This window comes from Boleophthalmus pectinirostris, unplaced genomic scaffold (assembly GCF_026225935.1).
Source record: "Boleophthalmus pectinirostris isolate CB_2022bp ecotype Guang Dong unplaced genomic scaffold, ASM2622593v1 HiC_scaffold_18, whole genome shotgun sequence".
Lineage (NCBI taxonomy): Eukaryota > Metazoa > Chordata > Actinopteri > Gobiiformes > Gobiidae > Boleophthalmus > Boleophthalmus pectinirostris.
Window position 1 is genome coordinate 3861509 of NW_026571133.1, and position 22193 is coordinate 3883701.

Consider the following 22193-nt stretch of genomic DNA (forward strand, 5'->3'; position numbering starts at 1 on the left):
AACATTTATATTTCATTTATTTAACAACAAGTGTCTTATTGTGCAAAAATCTTGAAATACACGGTGTACTTCTCAGTTCTGTAACTTGGCCCGGTGGTGTCTCTTCATTCTTCCCATGGACTTTAATGCCATACTGTGTAACATCCCACGCAAAGTACTAACGTCTCCATGGAGAGAGCATTACCTGGCCGTCAGCGTGTGCTTCTGCGTGTCTATCCTCAGCTCCATCTCCTCCAGAGTTTTGCGGAGCAGGTACAGCTCTTTGGCCTGCCGCTCGTACTCGCTGTGCAGACGCAGGAAGTTCTCCTCCGTCATTTCCTGCGGCAGAGGGTTACCGAGGCGACCGGGCTCCGAGTAGTCGCCCTGGAAAAGCTGGTTGAGGTCTCGCTGGATCCGGAGCTCGTCCTGAAGAGCCTGGATGGTGCACTGGAGATGCTGTGGAGATAAAGAGGATAAACAGTGTCATTTTGGGGACGTTAAATTAACAAAACAGAGCTGTAATTATTTAAGTTTAACCCCTGCAGAGAGTTAAATATCCTGTCTCCATGGGGTAAAACAAGGGGTGTCCAAACATTTTTCACTAAAAGCTGCAGACTGAGACGAGGGCCACAGATCCAGGACAATGAAGTGACTCAAAATGGTGATTTGGCGTAGGTTTAAGTGAGTTTTAATGGCTTTCATAAGGCTTGGAAAATTTATGTTAAAACTGCACTATGTAACTTTTTGCTTTCGGGTTCATCATCTCCTTGTTTCTATAGATATGCTATCCCTCTGCCTGGAATGTCCCACAGTGTGACATTAAACTGCTCTACTTTAAATTTATTCAATTATAGGTGGTTTTAAAGCTCAAAAATACCAAGAAAAACAGGTGTTCTGGCTGTGAGCAGAGTCGCTTGTAAGAGGTGACCTGTAATTTGGTCTGGTTTTTCTCACTTTTTCAACTGACCAATTTTCCCATGACGTTTTTCATGACCTAAAGTGAATTTTCCATGACTTTACGGCACCTACATGTGTAGAATTGAGCATAACGTATTTTACAGGCTATTAGGCGCTCTGGATTATAAGACGCACTGTCATTAAATGGTCTATTTTCAAACTTTTTTCACAAATAAACCGCACTGGACTTTAAATGAAACACAACAGTTGGATGGGTCAGTGGTTTTGTTTGTTTGTTCGTTCACAGTGACTCTGGGCTTTGTTCAGTTGTGGCGTGTAGGGAGGTGCTGTCTGGGACCAACGGATTGTTGGCGTGTTCGCAGTGACTCAGTTGTTCAGTCGTGTCTAGAAGTGGCACATTGCACTCGCTTTTTTCGGTTCGTTCCTCCGTTCCGTTCCTCGTCGGCGTGGAGTGATGAGTGTGTCTGTGGGTGTTTTTCGCTGCGCGGTCGCTGTCTGCTCCGTGTGTGTTTGCGTGCGCTGCGGGTGGTGCGGCTTTTGTAGTTTACTGAAGTCATGCTGGGACACTCTAGTGGATTCGTGTATAGGACGCTCTGAATTATGGGGCGCGTAGTCGTTTTTTGATGCGGTTAGAGTAGGGATGGGCATGATTAATCGATTAATCGATAATTGATCATTAAGAATTTCATCGATTACGTTAATTTTAATCGACAAACCGAATGTAGGTTGCTGTGTGTAGTGTGACCAAACAGGTGTGTACATGTGTCTCTCTGCATCAGAAGGAGCGAGACACAAACAGTGGGTCAGTCTGTAACGTACTGAAGCACAAATGTGTATTTAACGATGATTTGTACAAGAAATTCCACACTTTCCGTTGCGTTCGGGACAAGTGTGAGTCCATGTGCACAGTGTATAAAGCAGCACATATGTTTCTGTGTCCAGTGGGAAAAAGTTTTACCAGGTGAGAGTCGCTCAATGTCGATGACGAGTCCCCACCCCCCTCCCCCCGTACGGTGTCCTGGTTTTGACAAACACAAATCTGGTCACACTAACCTGTATTCACCTGAGTCGTGTCTTTTAATCTGACAGAAATTGAACCGCATCAGCGACACAAGAGCTGTAGTTTTATCTTCGCTTAGTTTATGCAAATTAGTGATGCGGTTTTAAGTTTTGTTTCTGTGAGATTTGAACAAAACTGAATTAAACACATTATAATGTCAAACGGGCTGATGTGGCTCTAGAGTCGTTACGGTTTATATGTCGTAAAGTTGAATTTATTTATGCAGATTAGTAGTGCAGATAGTAATAATAATGATGATCATTTTAATATAAAAACGTTAATAATTAATCGATAATCGTTAATTCTTCTCGACGATCGATTAAGAAAATTTCATCGAATGCCCATCCCTAGGTTAGAGGCTTAAGAGCGCGTCTAATAGCTCGGAAAATACGGTAATTTTAGGTTGGGCTGAGTATCATTAAGAAGTTACATACCTCGATACACAGACCGCGATGCGATACATATCTCGATTCAATACGATATATTTCAAATGGATTCGATACGGTTTAGTAAAATCAAGGCTAAATCCTGGCTGTGATACTAATTCAGTTCAATTCAACCTTTATTAAGAACACGTAATATCTGGTTCATAGTGTTAAAAAAAAAAACAGTAAGAATAAAAAAAGTTAAATACAGTTCATGTTATAATGTTTACAGACAAGAGCGGCAGTGTCTCCACAGCTCAGAGGTGAATCACAAACACACTAGAGCTTCAATGATTCGATGGCTCAGATTCATGGCTCTACAAATAAATTAATAAATACAACATCTCACTTGTGACGACGCAGGCCTCACGCCACAATTTACAAACCTTTCACTGGCGCTACAGAACCTCCGCACTTTCAGTAATATTCTCAAAGAGTCATTATAGGCCACCGTCAAAATCTGCAAACTCTTTTTCTTGTAGTTGCACTAAAGATGCGCAGTATAAAAGGGTGAGCAGAAACATTTAAAAAGTGCAATTTGACTAAAAGTCTTGTGTAAAGTTCATATGAAACACAAACATTTTAATCATCAAAACAGTGAAAATGTCAAATGTGTCTTATAAACAAACTTCCATTCTCTAAACAAACAAAACTGTAGTGCTGAAACAAAATTATTTAGTTAAATATACCAAAAAATACTCTTGGCGATATATCGATACAGCAGCCCACGATATCAATACAGTATCATCACATTAAATGATAACATATATTGATATTTTGATATTTTGCACACCCCTACTCCTACGTTTAGGGCTAAATATGAAATGTTAACCCTTTTTTCTCACCTTATGGTTTGGTTTTATAGTTTTTTAACATTCAAAAAACTGTCAGTGCATTTATTGTCGTCTCTTTTAAACAAAACGTGCATACGTTCGTAAATAATCAAATCAAATCAAATCAAATTTATTTGTATAGCACATTTAAAACAGCCAAAGCTTACCAAAGTGCTGAACAATGAAATAAAACATAACAAAGCAACAACAATAGTATATACATAAAATAACAGCAAGGTGCCAAGGTGTCTCCTCCTAACTCTGGACAAATGCCAGGGAGAAAAGGTGCGTTTTGACCAAGGATTTAAAGTGCTCCAGTGTTTGTGCAGTTCTAATGTGCAAAGTGCAGTGGTCCTGTCTCCTCTGGTCCTCAGCCTGGTCCTGGGGTCAACCAGAAGGTGCTGGTCTGCAGAGCGCAGACCTCTGGATCATAATAACCTAATGAGAACTTAACAGAACGCCAAGAGATACTGAATTTCCATGTCTTTCCCAGGATTTCCATGACCGTGGGAACCTTGTCTCCATGAAGACAGAAAGGTTTAATGCAGGGGTGTCCAAACTTTTTTCATCAAGGGCCACATATCTAAACAAAGATCAAGCAGAGGGCTGATCGAGGGCTGGAGACTGGTGCTCAGTATAGTGAATAATGGAAAATTGTGCATGTTTAACACGAATAGCATGAATAAACACTGGCTCATGCTAAGATCCTTAAAACCACACACTAAATATTAAATATTCACTTTATCAGGGTAGATTTTCCAAAAACCTTGCAGTAAGAAGTTAATTTTTAAATGATGCAAGGTAATTTGGGCCAATTCACCTGGAAGCCTGAGGGCCAAGAAAAATTTGTCTGAGGGCCTCATTTGGCCCACGGGCCGTAGTTTGAACATGCCTGGTTTAATGCCATACTGTGAAACATTTCTGACAAAGCAATAGCATCTCCATGGAGGAAAGCATTTAATGGACCTTCCACTAGAAAAGTGACACAAAGCACCTTAAAGTCAAGACAACTTCAAAATTAGCTGTAAAAATGTACTACTTTTGGTCACTGGTCATCTTAAAAAACACAGTGGAGCATTTTTTCCTGTATTACCACATGACATCAGAAGGTGGAACAGAGTGTTTTCAGTTTGAGGGAAGAACTCAGCCTAAATCTGCAGGGTTTGTGTGAATGAAACAAAACAAAACTCCAGGTAAGTTTGTGATAAGAAAACAACACATGAGCCCTTGTAAATGTTGTGAGCAGCACTTGTTTCTGCTGGTGTCTGTGATAAAAACACATTAGACTCTCCCGCGTGTGACCAGCGGGACGTGCACCCCGGTTTGAGAAGCGCTGCCTGTTCGCATTGACACAGGCTGCGGCAGAGTGACGTGTTCTGTGTGGTTGTGTATTTGCTCCTTGTGTAATGAAGTCTGGGAGGACGAGACTGACTCAGAACTGTCTATGTGGCCTCCGGGCTTTGAAAATGTGCTAAATATACCCAGAAATAACAGGTCAACAACACAGATGACTAAAGGCAGGGAGGAAAAAAAACACTTATACTCTTAAATCGTTTTAAATAAATATAATATGTTTAATCAGAGTCACTTAATTATACTTAAAGGTTGTATGGAGGATTTTTTTGTTTTTTTTTTGTTTCAAGTTGTCAGTGATAGATTATAGAGGTGCAGTAGCCTTGTAATTATGATGACCAAAAAAAAGAGAATAAAAATTCATCAACTCTGGACGTGGTGGGGCTAAACATTTGCCAATAGATAACGACACTGCCTCGTTATCTGTGAGCTGACAGGCTGTCAATCAAACTCCCTACGTTTCTAGTGTAACTGACTTGCCTGCGCCGCCGCTACGTGGTTTACGTACGACTGTCACGCAGTCCACAGACGCAAGACGCACAGACGCTGTTTACTCCACCAACGCAACAGTTCTTAGCGGCTTTTTTTGACCTATATCTTCCTCGCAGTTCGCACAAAGTTTGTTGCAATGGCGACAAGAATCCAGGAGCAGTTCGCCGCAAAAGAAAGTCCGTTTTTGAGATTGCTGAAAGAAGAAGACAAGAGGAAAAGCAGCGAAGCCAAACTAAGGTGATTCTTATAGATTCATTCCAGCGATGGCGCGACTGAAGCAGACGCAGGGTCTAAAGACTGACGCACTGGTCCACAAATTACTCCTGGACAGGAAACTTCTGCTTATTATGAAAACGTACTTTATTTCCAAGAGCCAGACAAACGTTTTTCAGGACACGAAAGCGATATCCTATGTCTGAAAACGTAATTTTCAAGGCAAAGAAAGAGTCCGCTTGCTGCTGCGTGTTGTAGCTAGTTCATTCACACTGAATCTCCGCGCACTCTTCTCTGCACCCCTCTCCTCTCCTCTCCCCGCTGCCCGATCCGCTCTTCCCCCCTGCTCCTCACTTCTCCGTCTTGCCTAACCAACACTGTAGTTAGTTGTTTACAAGTCATGTGCAGCACCGGCTGTAAACAAACCTGTTTCTGGCGTAAGGAGGAGGAGGGAGGAGGTGTTTCTACGTAGGAGCTGTAGGGGAGGGGGGGTGGTTTCACGCATGCGCAACATTTGAAAAAGGACAAACAGTCGCTGGATTTCTCGTTCCTTGGAAAATCCTCTATACAACCTTTAAAGGGGCTGTATTATGCTATTTTCTGAGCTGTTATAATGTTGTTTCCTCGTCACAAACAGACCTGGAGTTGTGTTTTGTTTCATTCGCACATTTTTAAAACACAAACCCTGCAGATTGAGGCTCAGTTCTTCACTCAAACCAAAAACCCACTGTTCCACCTTGTCATGTGGTAATACAGGAAGAAATGTTCCAAGTTTTTACACCTCAGAATCATTTGAATAGCCCTTAAACTACCAATCTCTTAAAGGAACAGTCAGGAATTCTGGACGTAAAGCCTCATTTTCTAGTGAGTGTTGGAGACGTGTATATTCTGGGACTGTCCCAAACTGGCAACATTTTTGAAGGATGTGCAAGGCGAAACTGAAAACTGTTTGGAGGTCAAAATTATATTAGAGCCAACTGTTGTGCTGTTGGGAATTTTCACAAATAACACAAGAGCAAATAGCGAATAGTACTTTTTACTTGCTGAAAATTTTACTCATAATTGCCAAAAAAAATTATAACGATCTCCTAGCTCAAGCCACTGCCCTCCACTTTTACCAGATTTTTTGGACTATAAGTCGCTCCAGCCTAAAAATGCGCAATGCAGAAGAAAAAAACATGTATAAGTACATGTATAAAGACTATAAGTTGCACTTTTTTGTAATTTTACAAAAAAAAAGAACTAGAAAAGCACTCAGAGAGCGCAGACCTCCGCCAAGGACTACCCCCATTTTTTATATAAATTGCGATAAAATCAGTCTTCTGGATCAGATCCGGATCAGCCTTTGGAATATAAAAGAGGATTTCATGGGGTTTGGTCAATAATTAACCGAGATATTGAGAAATAAAATTTTTGGCCCCATTTACCACAATGTTAACTAAAATTTCAAAGTGATCCAGAATCCAGGATTTCTTCCGGATCACCCCCAAAATGAAACCAGTTCTTCCTTTTCACATTTCCAACAAATCCTGAAAATTTCATCAAAATCGGTCCATAACTTTTTGAGTTATGTTGCTAACAAACAAACAAACACCAGCGAAAACATAACCTCGTTGGCGGAGGTAAATATAAAAGAATATAAAAGAAAAATATAGTACCCAGTGGAAAAGTAAAATAAAGGATGTGCATCTTATGGAGCAAACAACTGCAAGGTTACAAATGAAGACAGATTTATTCATGGACAAATGGTTCTCCATATTTCAAATGGATGACTATCTTTTATAGGATTTTTAATTTTTATGGGCAATATTATGAATCATAAATGAGGAGACAGTGTGTATGACTGCATCTGCACTGTAACTTTACTGTCATTTTACTTTAAATTTACTTTAAAATGGTGATAGTCCTGTTTTAGTTCTGGTGTAGAGTTGATGTAGTCCTGGTTTAATCTTAGTTTACATACGTTTCTTGTATAAAACTGGGACAAATCACTGGTTTTGGATAAATCTGCTGGGACAGGGTAGCCAGGCTGGTGCCACCTAGTGCCTCCGCTCAATTTAATTTCTCTCCAGCGACCACGTCCGGAATCAAAATACACTAGGCCGTTTGCAAGAATCCCGAAAGTTGTAGACCGATTCCCAAGATCGAGGATTTAAAGCTGGAATAAAGAGAATGTTTGGTGAATTTTATCAAGAGGAAAGACGTTGTTGCCCTTGTTCCTACGGGATTTGACGCATTACATACGTCACGACCAAATAGCAGTGATTGGTTCAATAAAAAAAGTACCCACCTACTATCGAGCAAATGAATCTTAAAGGTTGTATAGAGGATTTTTTAAAGGGAAAAGAAATACAGCAACAATCCTTTTTCAAATGTTGTGAATGCGTGACACCACCTTCCTCTTCCACAGCTCCCTCAGTAGAAACATCTCCTCCCGCCTCTTTACTCTAGAAATCACGCTTGTTTACAGCCAGCGCGTGTTCAGAATTACTGCTGAAGTGACCCGTCTAGAAATAATTCAGCGACCGACGCGTCAGTTTTTAGACTCTTTGTCTGCTTCATTCGCGCCGTCGCTGGAAGAGATCTCCAAGAATCACCTCAGTTTGGCTTTGCTCCATTTCTCCTTCTCTTCTTCTTTCAGCGACCTCAAAAACGGACTTTTGTTTGTGGTGAACTGGTCGTGGATTTTCGTCCACCATCTCAACAAACTTTGCGCGAACTGTGAGGAAACTACAATTTAAAAAAGCCTCTGAGAACTGCTGCATAAACCACATAATCCCTGCGCATCAGTTACACTAGAAAGGCAGGGAGTTTGACAACCTTACAGCCAATAGAAAATGAGGTAGCCTTGTTTTCTATTGGCTGATGTTTATCTGCCCTCACTGTGTCCACAGATGACGGATTTTCATTCTTTTTTCTTTAATCAACATAATTACAAGGCTGCTGCATTTCTGTAAGGGTATTTTAAACTTTTATTGACAATATGAAACAAAAAAAAGAATCCTCCATACAACCTTTAATGCCGCGAGGTCAGACAGTTTCCACAAAGTGAAACCAGCTGATGAATATGGCTATAACTATGCGGCTTGCACCAAAAAATATTCAATAAAAAAAAAGCTCACAAGAGTCCAGAGTTCTGAGTAATGCAGGACTTTTAAACTACCAGTGTGTCCAATCTGAAATACATGTAGTGGATGCTGTCGTCCCGTCTCTTTCTCTTTGTGGGTGAGTTTGTCTGAGTGGGAGAGCGCTTGTGCTGACTCATACAATGGGAGCTCACACAAAGCTGCTGCTGACATTTACAGCAGTGCCTCAGAGAAAACACAAAGTCAATGAAACAGAGCCTTTTCCCTTCGCACTTGTTGGGAAATTGTGTTCATTTGAGCTATGCAAACTATTTGGAAACAGTTCAATAAAATAATGCATTCTCCAGACACACTCCTCTGGGTCTATAAGAGAATCTACTGTATATGCAGCACTGAAAATCATACATCAGCGTTTGTGTTAAAGGTGCATTGCGCAGCTTTTCTGGTGGAGGGTCTGTCACCTGCTTGTCTCCATGGAGATGTTATTGCTTTGCCTGGAATGTTCCGTGGTGTGACATTAAACACATTCATCTAGCATTTAGTCCTTACACGTGTTTCTATTGCTCAAAAATACAATAAATCTCTCTGAATAGGGTCGCCTCTCCACAGATCTGACTTGTAATGTTGACTATAGTTCCTTTAGACAGAAGGGTTTAATCTCTACAGTGGAAAATTCTAAGCAAAGCAAAAACATCTCCATGAAAGACAAGCCGGTGACGGACTGTCTGCCAGAAAAGTTGCGCAATACAGCTTTAAGTAACAATATATCGGTTTATATTCACGGGAGACCAACCCCGATCAAGTTATAGGTCAGATCTGCGGAGAGGCGACCTCGTTCACAGTCAGAATGTTGTTTTTCTAGGTATTTTTAAGCTATAAAACCACCTGTAATTGAATAAATGTAAAGTAGAGCTGCTTAATGTCACACTGTGGAACATTTCAGGCAGTGTAGTGATATTTCCATAGGAACAAGAAGGTGACAGACCCCCAACCAAAAAGTTACAAAGTGCACCTTTATGATAAATTTGTGGACATCACCATGGATTAGGGATGGGCATTCGATAAAATTTTCTTAATTGATCGTCGGAAGAATTAACGATTGATTATCGATTAATCATTTTTATTTTAAATGATCATCATTATTATTACTATCTGCACTACTAATCTGCATAAATAAATTCAACTTTATGACATATAAACCGTAACGACTCTAGAGCCACATCAGCCCGTTTGACATTATAATGTGTTTAATTCAGTTTTGTGCAACTCTCACAGAAACGAAACTTAAAACCACATCACTAATTTGCATAAACTAATTGAAGAAAAAAAAACTGCTCTTGTGTCGCTGATGTGGTTCAATTTCTGTTGGATTAAAAGACATGACTCAGGTGAATACAGGTTAGTGTGACCAGATTTGTGTTTGTCAGAACCAGGACACCGTACGGGGGGAGGGAGGTGGGGACTCGTCATCGACATTGAGCGACTCTCACCTGGTAAAACTTTTTCCCACTGGACACAGAAACATATGTGCTGCTTTATACACTGTGCACATGGACTCACACTTGTCCCGAACGCAACGGAAAGTGTGGAATTTCTTGTACAAGTTATCGTTAAATAGTGGAGAGTTTTAAATCTCGTCTGAAGACCCACTTTTATTCTCTGGCTTTTAACACCGTGTGAGTTGTGTGGTCCTCTGTGTCTTTTATTTATTTTTATGTGTTTTTTATTGGTTTTACTGATTTAATTTATTTATTGGTTTATTTATTTCTATTCTATGATATAGTTTTATTTTTATTTTACTGGTTTTATATTATTTTACTAGTTTTATTACTTTAAGACTAGTATTATTTTAGTAATTTACTTTATCATCTTATTGTTGTTATTTTTTATGTATTTGTGCAGCACTTTGGAAACAGTTTGTTTGTGAAATGTGCTATATAAATAAAGTGGATTGGATTGGAAATACACATTTGTGCTTCGGTACGTTGCAGACTGACCCACTGTTTGTGTCTCGCTCCTTCTGATGCAGAGACACATGTACACACCTGTTTGGTCACACTACACACAGCAACCTACATTTGGTTTGTCGATTAAAATGAACGTAATCCATGAAATTCTTAATGATCAATTATCGATTAATTGAATAATCATGCCCATCCCTACCATGGATATTAAACCCTAAACATCAGTATCTGCAAATATAGTATCGATGAAACGAGTATTATAGATCAAACTAGATATGGGCATGATAAGCCGACTAATCGATAATGGATCCTTAAGAATTTCGTCAATCGACAAACCGAGTTTAGGTTACTGTGCTTAAGGAGACGAGGCTGCGTCTGACAGTGCAAACACTAGAGCTGCGGCCTCACAGTCCCACGTTTGGGCTCTGGCTCCTTGGAGACACTGTTCCCCTCAGTAAATGTGTTTACAGCACATCAGTGTCCCGGGTATGATCGGGTTTTTTGAGTATCCCGGTTTCGTCATGGTGCATGTAAACGCAGTATCCCGGTTGCTGCAACATAAAGTTGAAGAAGTAACGGAAGCAACAGAAGCCAAAATAAATAAAGTGACCAACATAAATACAGTGAGTGAAATGATGTTAAATAAAGAGCTGCACTAAACTTGAACAGACCCACCATCATCATCATCAGCATCAACATCCTTCTGTCACTCATATTCCACTGAGTCGTGTCTTTTAGTCTGACAGAAGCTGAACCACACAAGGAAAGAACTGGGTTTTTTTCAGAGCTTATAGTTTATGCAAATGAGCCATGTGGTTTTAAGTTTTGTTTTTGTAAAACGTAAACAAATGTGTCAAAGCTGCATTAAACACATTATAATGTCAAACGAGTTGATGTGGTGATGGTTTATATGTTGTAAAGTTTAATTTATTTATTCAGATTAGTAATAGTAATAATAATAATGATGATAATTTTAATACAAAAACATTAATAATTAATCAAATATCATTCATTCTCCCAACGATCGATTAAGAAAATGTAATCGAACGTTCATCTCTCGACCAAACATTTCACAAAATAGTTACAGAACATTGGAAGAAGCCAGACCAACTTTAACATCTGGGATCTGTCAAATAAGGGCCAGTTACACCCGCAAGCGACAATGAAGGGCCTTTAACCCCTCTAAACATTTTGAACTTGGCCTATCACTGACAGACAGGACATTAACCTGAAACATTATGACTGTATTTATTTTATGCTTACAGATACCTTTACTGACACCAAGCGCAAACTCTGAAATTTAAAATAATCCTTACTGAGGTAGATTAAGAGAATGCTTGTACAAACCAATCACTTAAAATGACTCCAGTCTGAGAGAAATCAATGCCCTCGCTCAGAAAAGCTCCACCGACAGAAACGCTCACCGCAGTAGAATCTAACGCCGAGAGATTAAACGCTATTAGCAAATCAAACACAGAGCAATTAATTAGGTAATATAACGACCTCGACGAAAACCACATCTCCTGTCTCTATGGGATCTTATATAAAAACCTGATATTAAACCCTGAACTTCAGAGCTCCGTAAACATCTTTTGAAATGCTTGAGATTCTACTTTTTAGTTTTGAAGTTAAAAATGCACTATGGTCCTCCACCTGCTTGTATCTATGAAGATCTGTTATTGTTTTGCCTGTAATGTTCCACAGTGTGGCATTAACCATATCCATCTGGCATTTATTCAATCACATGTGTTTTTATTGCTCAGAAAATGCATTTGTAACTCCACTGCGGAACATTTCAGACGTAAATCTTTGCTTAAATGTTAATACTCCTGGTTTTATTTAAAATGTTTACTTGCTATGGCTTATTATTATTTTAAGATGAATATTATAAATAAATTGAATTATAACTCCCAGACTTTTAAGCCCAAGTGTGACTGTGCATATGACAAAGGATTTTATCTGCACTCGTCTCTTTTTAAAATGATTACTGAAGTTTTTTTGTTTGTTTGTTTGTTTTTGTTAGTTTTTTTTTATTAATATGTATTGTGATTTTGATTGAGTGATTTGATTATTGTAGGAGACAATTAGCCTGATTCATCAGACGGTTTCACTTCACAGAATCCGTCTGACCTCGCAGCGTTAAGATTCGTTCGCTCGACAGTAGGCGGGTACTTTTTTAATTTAACCAATCGCTGCTGTTTGGTTGTGACGTGTGTAATGCGCCGCTAACGGTGCTAACTGGTATATTAAGCTTTTCCCAAATCCTGTAGGAAAAAGGGCAATAACATCTTTCCCCTTGATAAATTTCACCAAACATTCTCTTCATTCCATCTTTAAATCCTCGTTGCCAATGCAGAATGCCTGGCTCTTCGCTGATTGGCGTCTAGTGTATTCTGATTCCTGATCTAGTCACTGGAGAGAAATTAAATTGAGTGGCGGCACTAGATAGCGCCAGCCTGACTAGGGGACAATATTAAAGGTTGTATGGAGGATTTTTTTTTGTTTCAAGTTGTCAATTGTTGTCAATGATAGCATTATAGAGGTGCAGTAGCCTTGTAATTATGATGACCAAAAAAAAGAGAATAAAAATTCATCAACTCTGGACGTGGTGGGGCTAAACATTTGCCAATAGATAACGACACTGCCTCGTTATCTGTGAGCTGACAGGCTGTCAATCAAACTCCCTACGTTTCTAGTGTAACTGACTTGCCTGCGCGCTGCCGGTACGTGGTTTACGTACGACTGTCACGCAGTCCACAGACGCAAGACGCACAGACGCTGTTTACTCCACCAACGCAACAGTTCTTAGCGGCTTTTTTTGACCTATATCTTCCTCGCAGTTCGCACAAAGTTTGTTGCAATGGCGACAAGAATCCAGGAGCAGTTCGCCGCAAAAGAAAGTCCGTTTTTGAGGTTGCTGAAAGAAGAAGACAAGGGGAAAAGCAGCGGAAGCCAAACTAAGGTGATTCTTGAAGATTCATTCCAGCGATGGCGCGACTGAAGCAGACGCAGGGTCTAAAGACTGAACCACTGGTCCACAAATTACTCCTGGACAGGAAACTTCTGCTTATTATGAAAACGTACTTTATTTCCAAGAGCTAGACAAACGTTTTTCAGGACACGAAAGCGATATCCTATGTCTGAAAACGTAATTTTCAAGGCAAAGAAAGAGTCCGCTTGCTGCTGCGTGTTGTAGCTAGTTCATTCGCACGGAATCTCCGCGCAACCTTCTCTGCACCCCTTTCCTGCTCCTCTCCCCGCTGCCCGATCTGCTCTTCCCCCTCCTCCTCACTTCTCCGGGTACCGCTCCCCTCTCCTCTCCTCTCCCCGCTCCGCTCTTCTCCCTGCTCCTCACTTCTCGTCCGCGAACGAAATGTCCGCACACCCGCTCCCCCCGCTCCTCACTTCTCCGTCTTGCCTAACCAACACTGTAGTTAGTTGTTTACAAGTCATGTGCAGCACCAGCTGTAAACAAACCTGTTTCTGGCGTAAAGAGGAGGCGGGAGGAGGCGTTTCTACGTAGGAGCTGTAGGGGAGGGGGGGTGGTTTCACACATGCGCAACATTTGAAAAAGGACAAACAGTCGCTGGATTTCTCGTTCCTTGGAAAATCCTCTATACAACCTTTAAGTTACAGTATTTTTTGGACTGTAAATACATACTTTTTTTCATGGTTTGGGTGTTTCCTGTGACTTATACTCAGGTGTGACACTGATGCTTCGAGAGGTTCTAGTCTTGTGTGTCAGTATCTGCTGCTCCTGTTCCTCCTGTACCACTGTCACTTCACTCTACTGCGCATGTCTCCTGCAGAAAGAGCCTCTGTCCTGTCTGTATCATGTCAGTCGATCGCACCATTTCTTCTGTAACACTGAAAATGATAAATTTACAACCGAAACCATCCTGTCGGGATTCAGAAAGGCCGGAATAATTCTAACTGGAACTGATGCTGAGTCTGACGACAGCGACACAGAAGAGGAAGATAAGAAAAGATAATCATTTTTTGTCTCAAATTTGTCTTGGGACAGGGCATCACATGCTTTATCAAAAAACAGGACAACACAACACAAAGCACCACATAAACACCACAACAGAACAAAATAAATACAAGACCAAGTATGACCACGAGTGATGCACCAGTCGGACCTTTAAATCTAAACTCTTTGCATTCTTATATTCTATTAATAATTGCACACTCCCTAAGCCTATGTGCAGTTTTGATCGCACATAGCGGCGCTCTGTTTACCTCCGGAGGTCGTGGAGTTGCTCAGAAGTGACACCGAGGATGAAGAATTGAATGGATTTAGTGATGTGGATTGAGATGGAGAGTTTGGTAAACTTGTTCTGTTGTTTATTTTATAGTTTATCTGAAGAACTGTTCATATGTGACGTTAACAGTCTGTTGTTCTCTCTTCTATTTAGCCAGGGGGGAGTTCATGAAAATCGTGCACTTCTGGAAAAGTTTTAGATTTTTGGCAGGGTGTTCGGTTTGGGCCTAAGGTTTTTAAAAAATCCCTGGATACAAGTTGGGGCGCCCCCTAGTGGCCGATATACATGAAATTCCAAAACAACCCCTGCCAAAAACAAGAAAAGGTTATATCTCCTTTAGTCTTAAATTGTTGTATAAAGCAATTTTTCTACTTTATTTGATACAAAGAATCCCATTCTGACACATTCTTCTAATTTTTAGTCAATTTTTATGTAATATTTAGTATTATAGTCATATTTAACGAAAATAAACTGTCACATTTAAATATTACTTGCTTGAGTAAACAATTTCTGCACCTTATTTGACTTGATTTCAGAAATAGACAGTTTCTGGTAAAGGCTTTTGCAAAACTATATTTTTCACACTAGAATGATGGGAACATGTTCAGTATTATTCTTTAAGAGTGAACATGTGGGTTTAGACGCCTGAATGATCTTTATACAGTATGTTATTTCATTTCAGAGATATGGAACATTTTTCAAGCAAAAAGTGACAATTACAGTAAATCTGGCATGAAAATGACCTTAAAATCACATTCCTTTTGTCAAGTCAAGTAGAAAAAGTGCCGTTATACAACTATTAAAGACAAAAGGAAGGTGGAATACAACCTTTTCTCTTTTCACAACGGGTCGTTTTGTGAAAAGCCTAAAAACCTAACACCTTACCAAAAATCAAAAACTTTTCCAGAAGTGCACAATCATTATGATATTTCACAATTTCCCTCCCAACTAATTGTTATTACTAGAACTCAACTTTTAAGATGAAATGTCGGTTCCTGGTCTCTGATTTTATAAAGTAAATTGTTTTTTTTTTCTTCATTATGCATTTTTTGGCTGGTGCGACTTATTGTACGAAATATACAGTACATTCTTTCAAAGTTCATATTCTAAACATGTCCAGAAGCGATCGCAAATAAAGAGAAAATTGAAATATAAACTGCAAAAATAATACAAGAATCCCGTGCACAAAAACTACAAGGTTAGCGGTTTGCAGTCAGCTTTCTTCTACAGCATATTTATCATTTGCTAAGGAGTTAAAGGTGCATTCCGTAACATTTCTAGTGTTGGGTCTCCATGGAAACGTCATTGCTTTGTCTAGAATGTTCGCCAGTACAGATGAAACCTTTATATCACGAGAAAGACAAGCAAGTTAAGACGGATTTATTGTATTTTTGAGCAATAGAAACACCCGTAATGAATGAATTCTAGATGCAAATGTTTAAAGTCACGCTACGGAACATCTCCATGGTGACGAGCAAGAGGGAAAAGCCGCACAGTGCGCCTTTAAATGACCGGTGGGGGAGTCATGGGCCAGTGTTTTGAAAGGTTACGCATGAAGAATTCAAGGAGGCCGGTCCCTCCCTCTCAGCTGGAATGTGGAGCGGAGAAATGCCAGACCACAAGAGGAGCGGAGGAGACGGGAAGGGGGCGGGGCTTCAACAGGAAGTCACTCGGAAGAAATAACAACAGTGAGATAAGGTCAAGAAAGTAAAGAAGGGAAAACGAAGGATTTTAAGCAGAAAATGGGTCAAATGTCAAAATAGTTTTTCCTCTGGTGCGCTGAGGGAGATGGTGTTTAGAATATTTGAGATTAGCTGTTTTGTTTTGTTTTGTTTTTTTTGGGACACTAATAACTCAGCTTTATGTAACAGATAATACTCCCTACAACTGCGCAACACTCACCATCATGTGAAGGATAATGCTCCCCACAACCGTACAACACATTTATGTAACAGATAATACTCCCTACAAGTGTACTACAACTCACCCTCATGTAACAGTTAATAGTCCCTACAACTGTACAATAATTCAATCTTATGTAACAGATAATACTCCCTACAACTGTACAATAATTCAATCTTATGTAACAGATAATACTCCCTACAACTGTACAATAATTCAATCTTATGTAACAGATAATACTCCCTACAACTGTACAATAATTCAATCTTATGTAACAGATAATACTCCCTACAACTGTACAACAACTCACCCTCATCTAACAGATAATACTCCCTTCAACTGTACAACAACTCATCCTCATCTAACAGATAATACTCCCTACAACTGTACATCAACTCACCCTTTTGTAAAAGATAATACTCCCTACAACTGTACAACAACTCACCCTTATGGAACAGATAATACTCCCTACAACTGTACAACTCCCCTTGATGTGACAGATAATACTCCCTACAACTGTACAACTCACCTTGATGTGATAGATAATACTCCCTACAACTGTACAACAACTCTCATTTATATAAGAGATAATACTCCCTACAACTGTACAATAATACAAACTTATGTAACAGATAATACTCCCTACAACTGTACAACAACTCACCTTTATGTAACAGATAATACTCCCTACAACTGTACAACAACTCACCCTGATGTAACGGATAATACTCCCTACAAGTGTACAACAACTCACTCTCATGTAACGGATAATACTCCCTACAAGTGTACAACAACTCATATTCATGTAATAGATAATACTCCCTACAACTGTACAATAACTCAACTTTATGTAAGAGGTAATACTCCCTACAACTGTACAACAACTCATCTTTATGTAACAGATAATACTCCCTACAACTGTAGAACATCTCGCCCTTATGTAATAGATAATACTCCCTACAACTGTACAACAACTCAACTTTATGTAACAGATAATACTCCCTACAACTGTACAACAACTCACCTTTATTTGTTTGTCCCATGTCACCTTTTTTTTTTTTTTTCATTTTTATTTTTATTTTTATTCATATTTTATTCTTTTATTCTAATTCCAGCAGAGTGCTTTGGATTTTTTGACAGCTTTTTACTTTATCGCAGTAAGTTTCTACATTATAAGTTTGGTCATCTTTGCTGTCTGTTAAAATGTTGTTCTGTTGTTGTGTCATTTTATGCTAAAGCCACACTATGTAACTTTTTAGCCACAAAAACAGACTGAAAGTTAAGCTAATAGGGGTTTGTTTGTTTTTGTGGTTTGGTTTAAGGCACTGAAAAACCTGTGTCCTGACTGTGCGTGAGCTCCACAACCCTGACTCGTGTTTGGCCTGGAGAGCGCTTCTCCTGCGTATTTCCATGGAAATGTTGTTTATTTGACTATAATCTTTCACAGTGTCATATAAATGGATCTGTCACTAAGGAGAATGTTTCGATACAGTTTTTTATTTCTATTTCTATTTCTATTTCCATGGTGACGTGTCCGGGGATGTCAAAGTTGCACTTTACTGTCGTTTTTTTTCTTTTAAATTGTTGTTGTTGTTTTTTTCTGTTAAATGATTTTTTCTTAGTGAAATAGATGTATGTGTAAGGATATATGTCTGTATGTATGTGTATATATGTGCATGTGTATATGTGTGTACGCATGCATGTGTGTATAAGGGTGGGTGTGTGTGTGTGTGCATGCATCAACACACGTATGTACATAAGGGGTATTGTTATGAACATACAATGTAAATGAACGTAGACAACGGATCTGTACGTGTGTGTATATTTGTGGGTGTATGTGTGTGTATAAATGGATGTGTATGTACGTATGTATATAATGTGTATGATACATATTATAATCATAATCTGTATATAATATTATGTATATAATAATATTATTATTATATACTACACATGCTTGTACTTATGTGTAAATAGCTAAATGGACACTGAACATAATGAACATAACTCTAATGAAATGAAATTAATAAATATATATTTTTTTTTAATTTAGTTTTTTCTGTTAAATGTAGTTTTTTCTGTTAATTGTTGTTTTTTTCTTTTAAATAGTTTTTTTTCTTTTAATTTTTTTTTTCTATTAAATTGTTTTTTTCTGTTAATTTTTTTTTTCTGTTAAATGTTGTTATTAAATGTTGTTATTGGTATTATAGTACCATATTTTTCAAAATATAAGACACACTTAAAATCCTTTCATTTTCTCAAAAATTGACCTTATGTATGTATGTCGAACCGGTTTTATATGGAACACAAAGCTCAAAAATCTGTCAAAATGTTTTAGTACGATTTTGGTAAACGACAAAGTCGCACCTCTTGATGGACTGTCAGAGCATTATGGCTACTGGAGTCGGGAGCCTCGCAGAGTCGTGTCCTTTAGTCCGACAGAAGCTGAACCGCATCAGCACACAAGGAGCGAGCTGTTTTTTCCAGCGCTTATAGTTTATGCAAATGAGTCATGTGGTTTTAAATTTCATTTCTGTAAAACGTAAACAAATGTGCGCAAAGCTGCATTAAACACATTATTACTCAGTGTATATTCAAGTCCTCCTCGTAGGAAATAAAAAAAACAAACTTAAATGATCCACCTACATTCACAATCCACATTCACAAAGACAGAGAGGCGACGCCGGGCAAATTACGCCACTATTTGCCGATGGATCGTGGACGCCTGGACTAAGGGATCGGTCTCAAGTGTCGTCTGTTTGTTTCGCTCCTTATGTATGAAAATAGACAAGAGAATTCAACATTATTGATATTGCGCCTTATAATCCTGAAAATACGGTATATGCATGTACAAAACAAAAAGAAAAGTCCATCTCCACCAGTGGGACGCGCGCCACAGTTTGAGAAGCCCTGTTCTTAATGCCGTTCGTACACTGTGCGATATTTTCGGTCGTGTCACTCAGCCCCAGCTTAAACTGTACGACCAAATCACAGGGTTTAACAGTTCACAGCTCACGAATCATGTTCTCACACTGAACGAACCGATGCTCGGATGCGACTTGCCTGCTCACACTGTACGTTCACATAACGACCGGAGTTGTCAAAGTTGTTGTTCCGGAAAACCACGGAAAACCACGAAGAAGAAAACCACGGAATTAGAAAACCACAGATGTGCGGAGACACAATGCTGAGCCACTTCTGTGTCCGCGCATGCGCAGTCTGCCAGATTCTGGCAAATCGGTTCGTGGAACAACTTCAACAGAGCAAAACCCTCACGAGAGGCGACTGGATTTCAAACAAGTTTGATTTTCTTGCGACCTACGAATGTCGATCGGGAGCTGGTCGTGAGTCATTAATCGGTTTTCTTTACCCCATGTAAACTACACAAAGCACGACACACGATGAAGCCAAAATCGGCCCGATCCCCAAAACAGTCGCACGAGCGAAAAATCGGCTCAAAAAGGGTCAAAAATCGCACAGTGTACGCCCGGCCTAACCCAAATCCTGACGTACAACACTGAGTATGTTGACACGGTCCAAGTCCAAGTGAGTATTTTCCTTCGGCTGCTGCTGCTTGGTGCATGTGAGAGGAGCTGACCCCAGTGACCCCGGAGCACTTCCTGATTCCAGAGAGCGTCAGAGGAGAGGCTCAAATCACAGGAAAAACACACAAACACCAGTCACACCAACCACAGCGGACGGCCCTTCTGCGCGAGAGAGAAAGCCCCAGGATTTGGACAAAAATATGCCACAGACTTCTTTTTAATATTTTAGTTACATTCGCAATCATTTATTTAGAAAGTACACGATGTAACTTTTCCAGTACCCCACTTGCTCGTCTACTTACAACATTACGTTTATCTGTCTCCATGGAGACGAGCACGTGACACAAACAGGTCAAGTTACAGGTCGGATCTGTGGAAAGGTGACCCGACTTACAGCAGGAATGTAAGTCTGTCGAGCTCATTTTTACCGATAAAACATCTACAAAGATAAAACAAAATAAGAAAATGAAAAAACAATAATTTTCTTCATTATTTGTCTCCAAAACCAAACTGAAAAAAATGGATAAAGGACGTTTCCCGTTTTCGTGACTTAAACTAAGATGCCGGACTGAACCAGGACTGAGCCAGGACTAAACCAGGTCCGGGACCAGACCAGATCAAAACCAGACCTGAACTGAGACCAGGACTTTGACCGGGACTAGACCAAGACTGAGTATGGGACAAGGACCAGTACTGAGACCGGGACTGAGACCAGTACTGAGATCCGGGAACAGGACTAGGACTGAGACCGGGACTAAGACCAGGACAGAGACCGGGACTAAGACCAGGACAGAGACCGGGACAGAGACCGGGACAGAGACCAGAACTGAGACCAGAACTAAGACCAGAACTAAGACTAGAACTGAGACCAGGAACAGGACTAGGACTGAGATCAGGACTGAGACCGGCACCAGACCGAGACTGAGACAAGGACTGAAGCTGGGACCAGACCAGGACCAGACCAGAACTGAAAACGGTTTAGTCCTGGTTTAGTCCTGATTCAGTCCGTTATCCGTTTTTTCCATTATTCATTTAAACACAAAATCGAAAACTGAAAAAAATCATCATTATCCGCTTTTTCATTTTAGTTTTGGAGACAAATAATGAAGAAAAAGTTGTTTTTTTCTTCATTATTATTTTCTTATTTTTGGTTTTATTTAGAAAAAAACCCCCACAAGAACGAATGACAAACGGATTCAGGAAAGTTACACAGTGTAGCTTTAACCTCTAAGAAAACACGATAACAGAACAGAATCATAAGAATCACATAATCACACAGAACCTTTTTTTTTAAATAACAAATCAATATTACTGTTTAAATAGAAGCAAAAATTCTGATCTTTCAAAATACGACTTTATATTTCAATCGTTAAACTGTTAATAAACTGCAGAACTGGCAGTTTTTGGGTGAAATTATGAGTCACATGTGTAAAAGTTGTCCATATGTTTCCTATTTCCATGTCCAAAATCTGAAATTTGATGGAATGATAAAAATGTGTGATATTGTGAAACGGCGAGACATAAAGGGGTTAAGACGAACGCATTATTTATGTGTGGTGTAATGGAAGACGGGAGAGAAGTTGTGTAACAGACTCGACAACAGCAGCAGCTCGAAGACGTCTGTGGCTCTTAAATGTTGAAAGTTTGATTTAGTTCTGGTCTAGACCTGCGTTAAGGGATTCATGTATGGGGCGAGTCTTGACTCAAAGTGACCGGTAGTCTGCAAGAAGAGTGCCAGGTTATTCAGGGCTCTGAGCATCCTAGCGTGGCGGGATTAGAAATCAGGCATCAGGAAATGATGGCATAGCCAAAAGGGGCCGGGAGCAGCGTATGATGATAAAAAATACGAGACTGACCAGGTGCACACGTCCAGGACAAACAACAGACAGGGTGAAGAGTCCAAAAGTGAGACACAAGGAAGCGTAGGACCGGCGAGACGATTTTGAACGAAAGTATAAAAGCGAGGAGTGGAAAGAAATGCAGAAACTGTGTGTCATTAGTTGAACGAGCAATTTTGCAAGGGTGGTCCGAGAAGGGTATAGTGTCCTGAAAGGTTATGTGTTGTCTAGATACTGGCTGCACGACGATATGAGGAAACGCTTTAAGGGTTCAGAGAGAAAAGTGAGGCGCGCAGGAAGAAGTAGCTTGGATTGAGAAG

At 39.7% G+C, this 22193-nt stretch overlaps 1 protein-coding gene across 1 annotated transcript in view; it reads right to left on the reverse strand.

Annotated features, from left to right (window-relative positions):
- The window catches only part of LOC110165438 (ELKS/Rab6-interacting/CAST family member 1-like), a 467498-nt gene that overhangs the window by 325422 nt on the left and 119883 nt on the right, over window positions 1-22193 (reverse strand). Inside the window, exon 6 of the mRNA XM_055153860.1 lies at window positions 185-435. Within this exon, the coding sequence (XP_055009835.1) occupies window positions 185-435 (251 nt within the window). The remainder of the gene's footprint in view (window positions 1-184; window positions 436-22193) is intronic.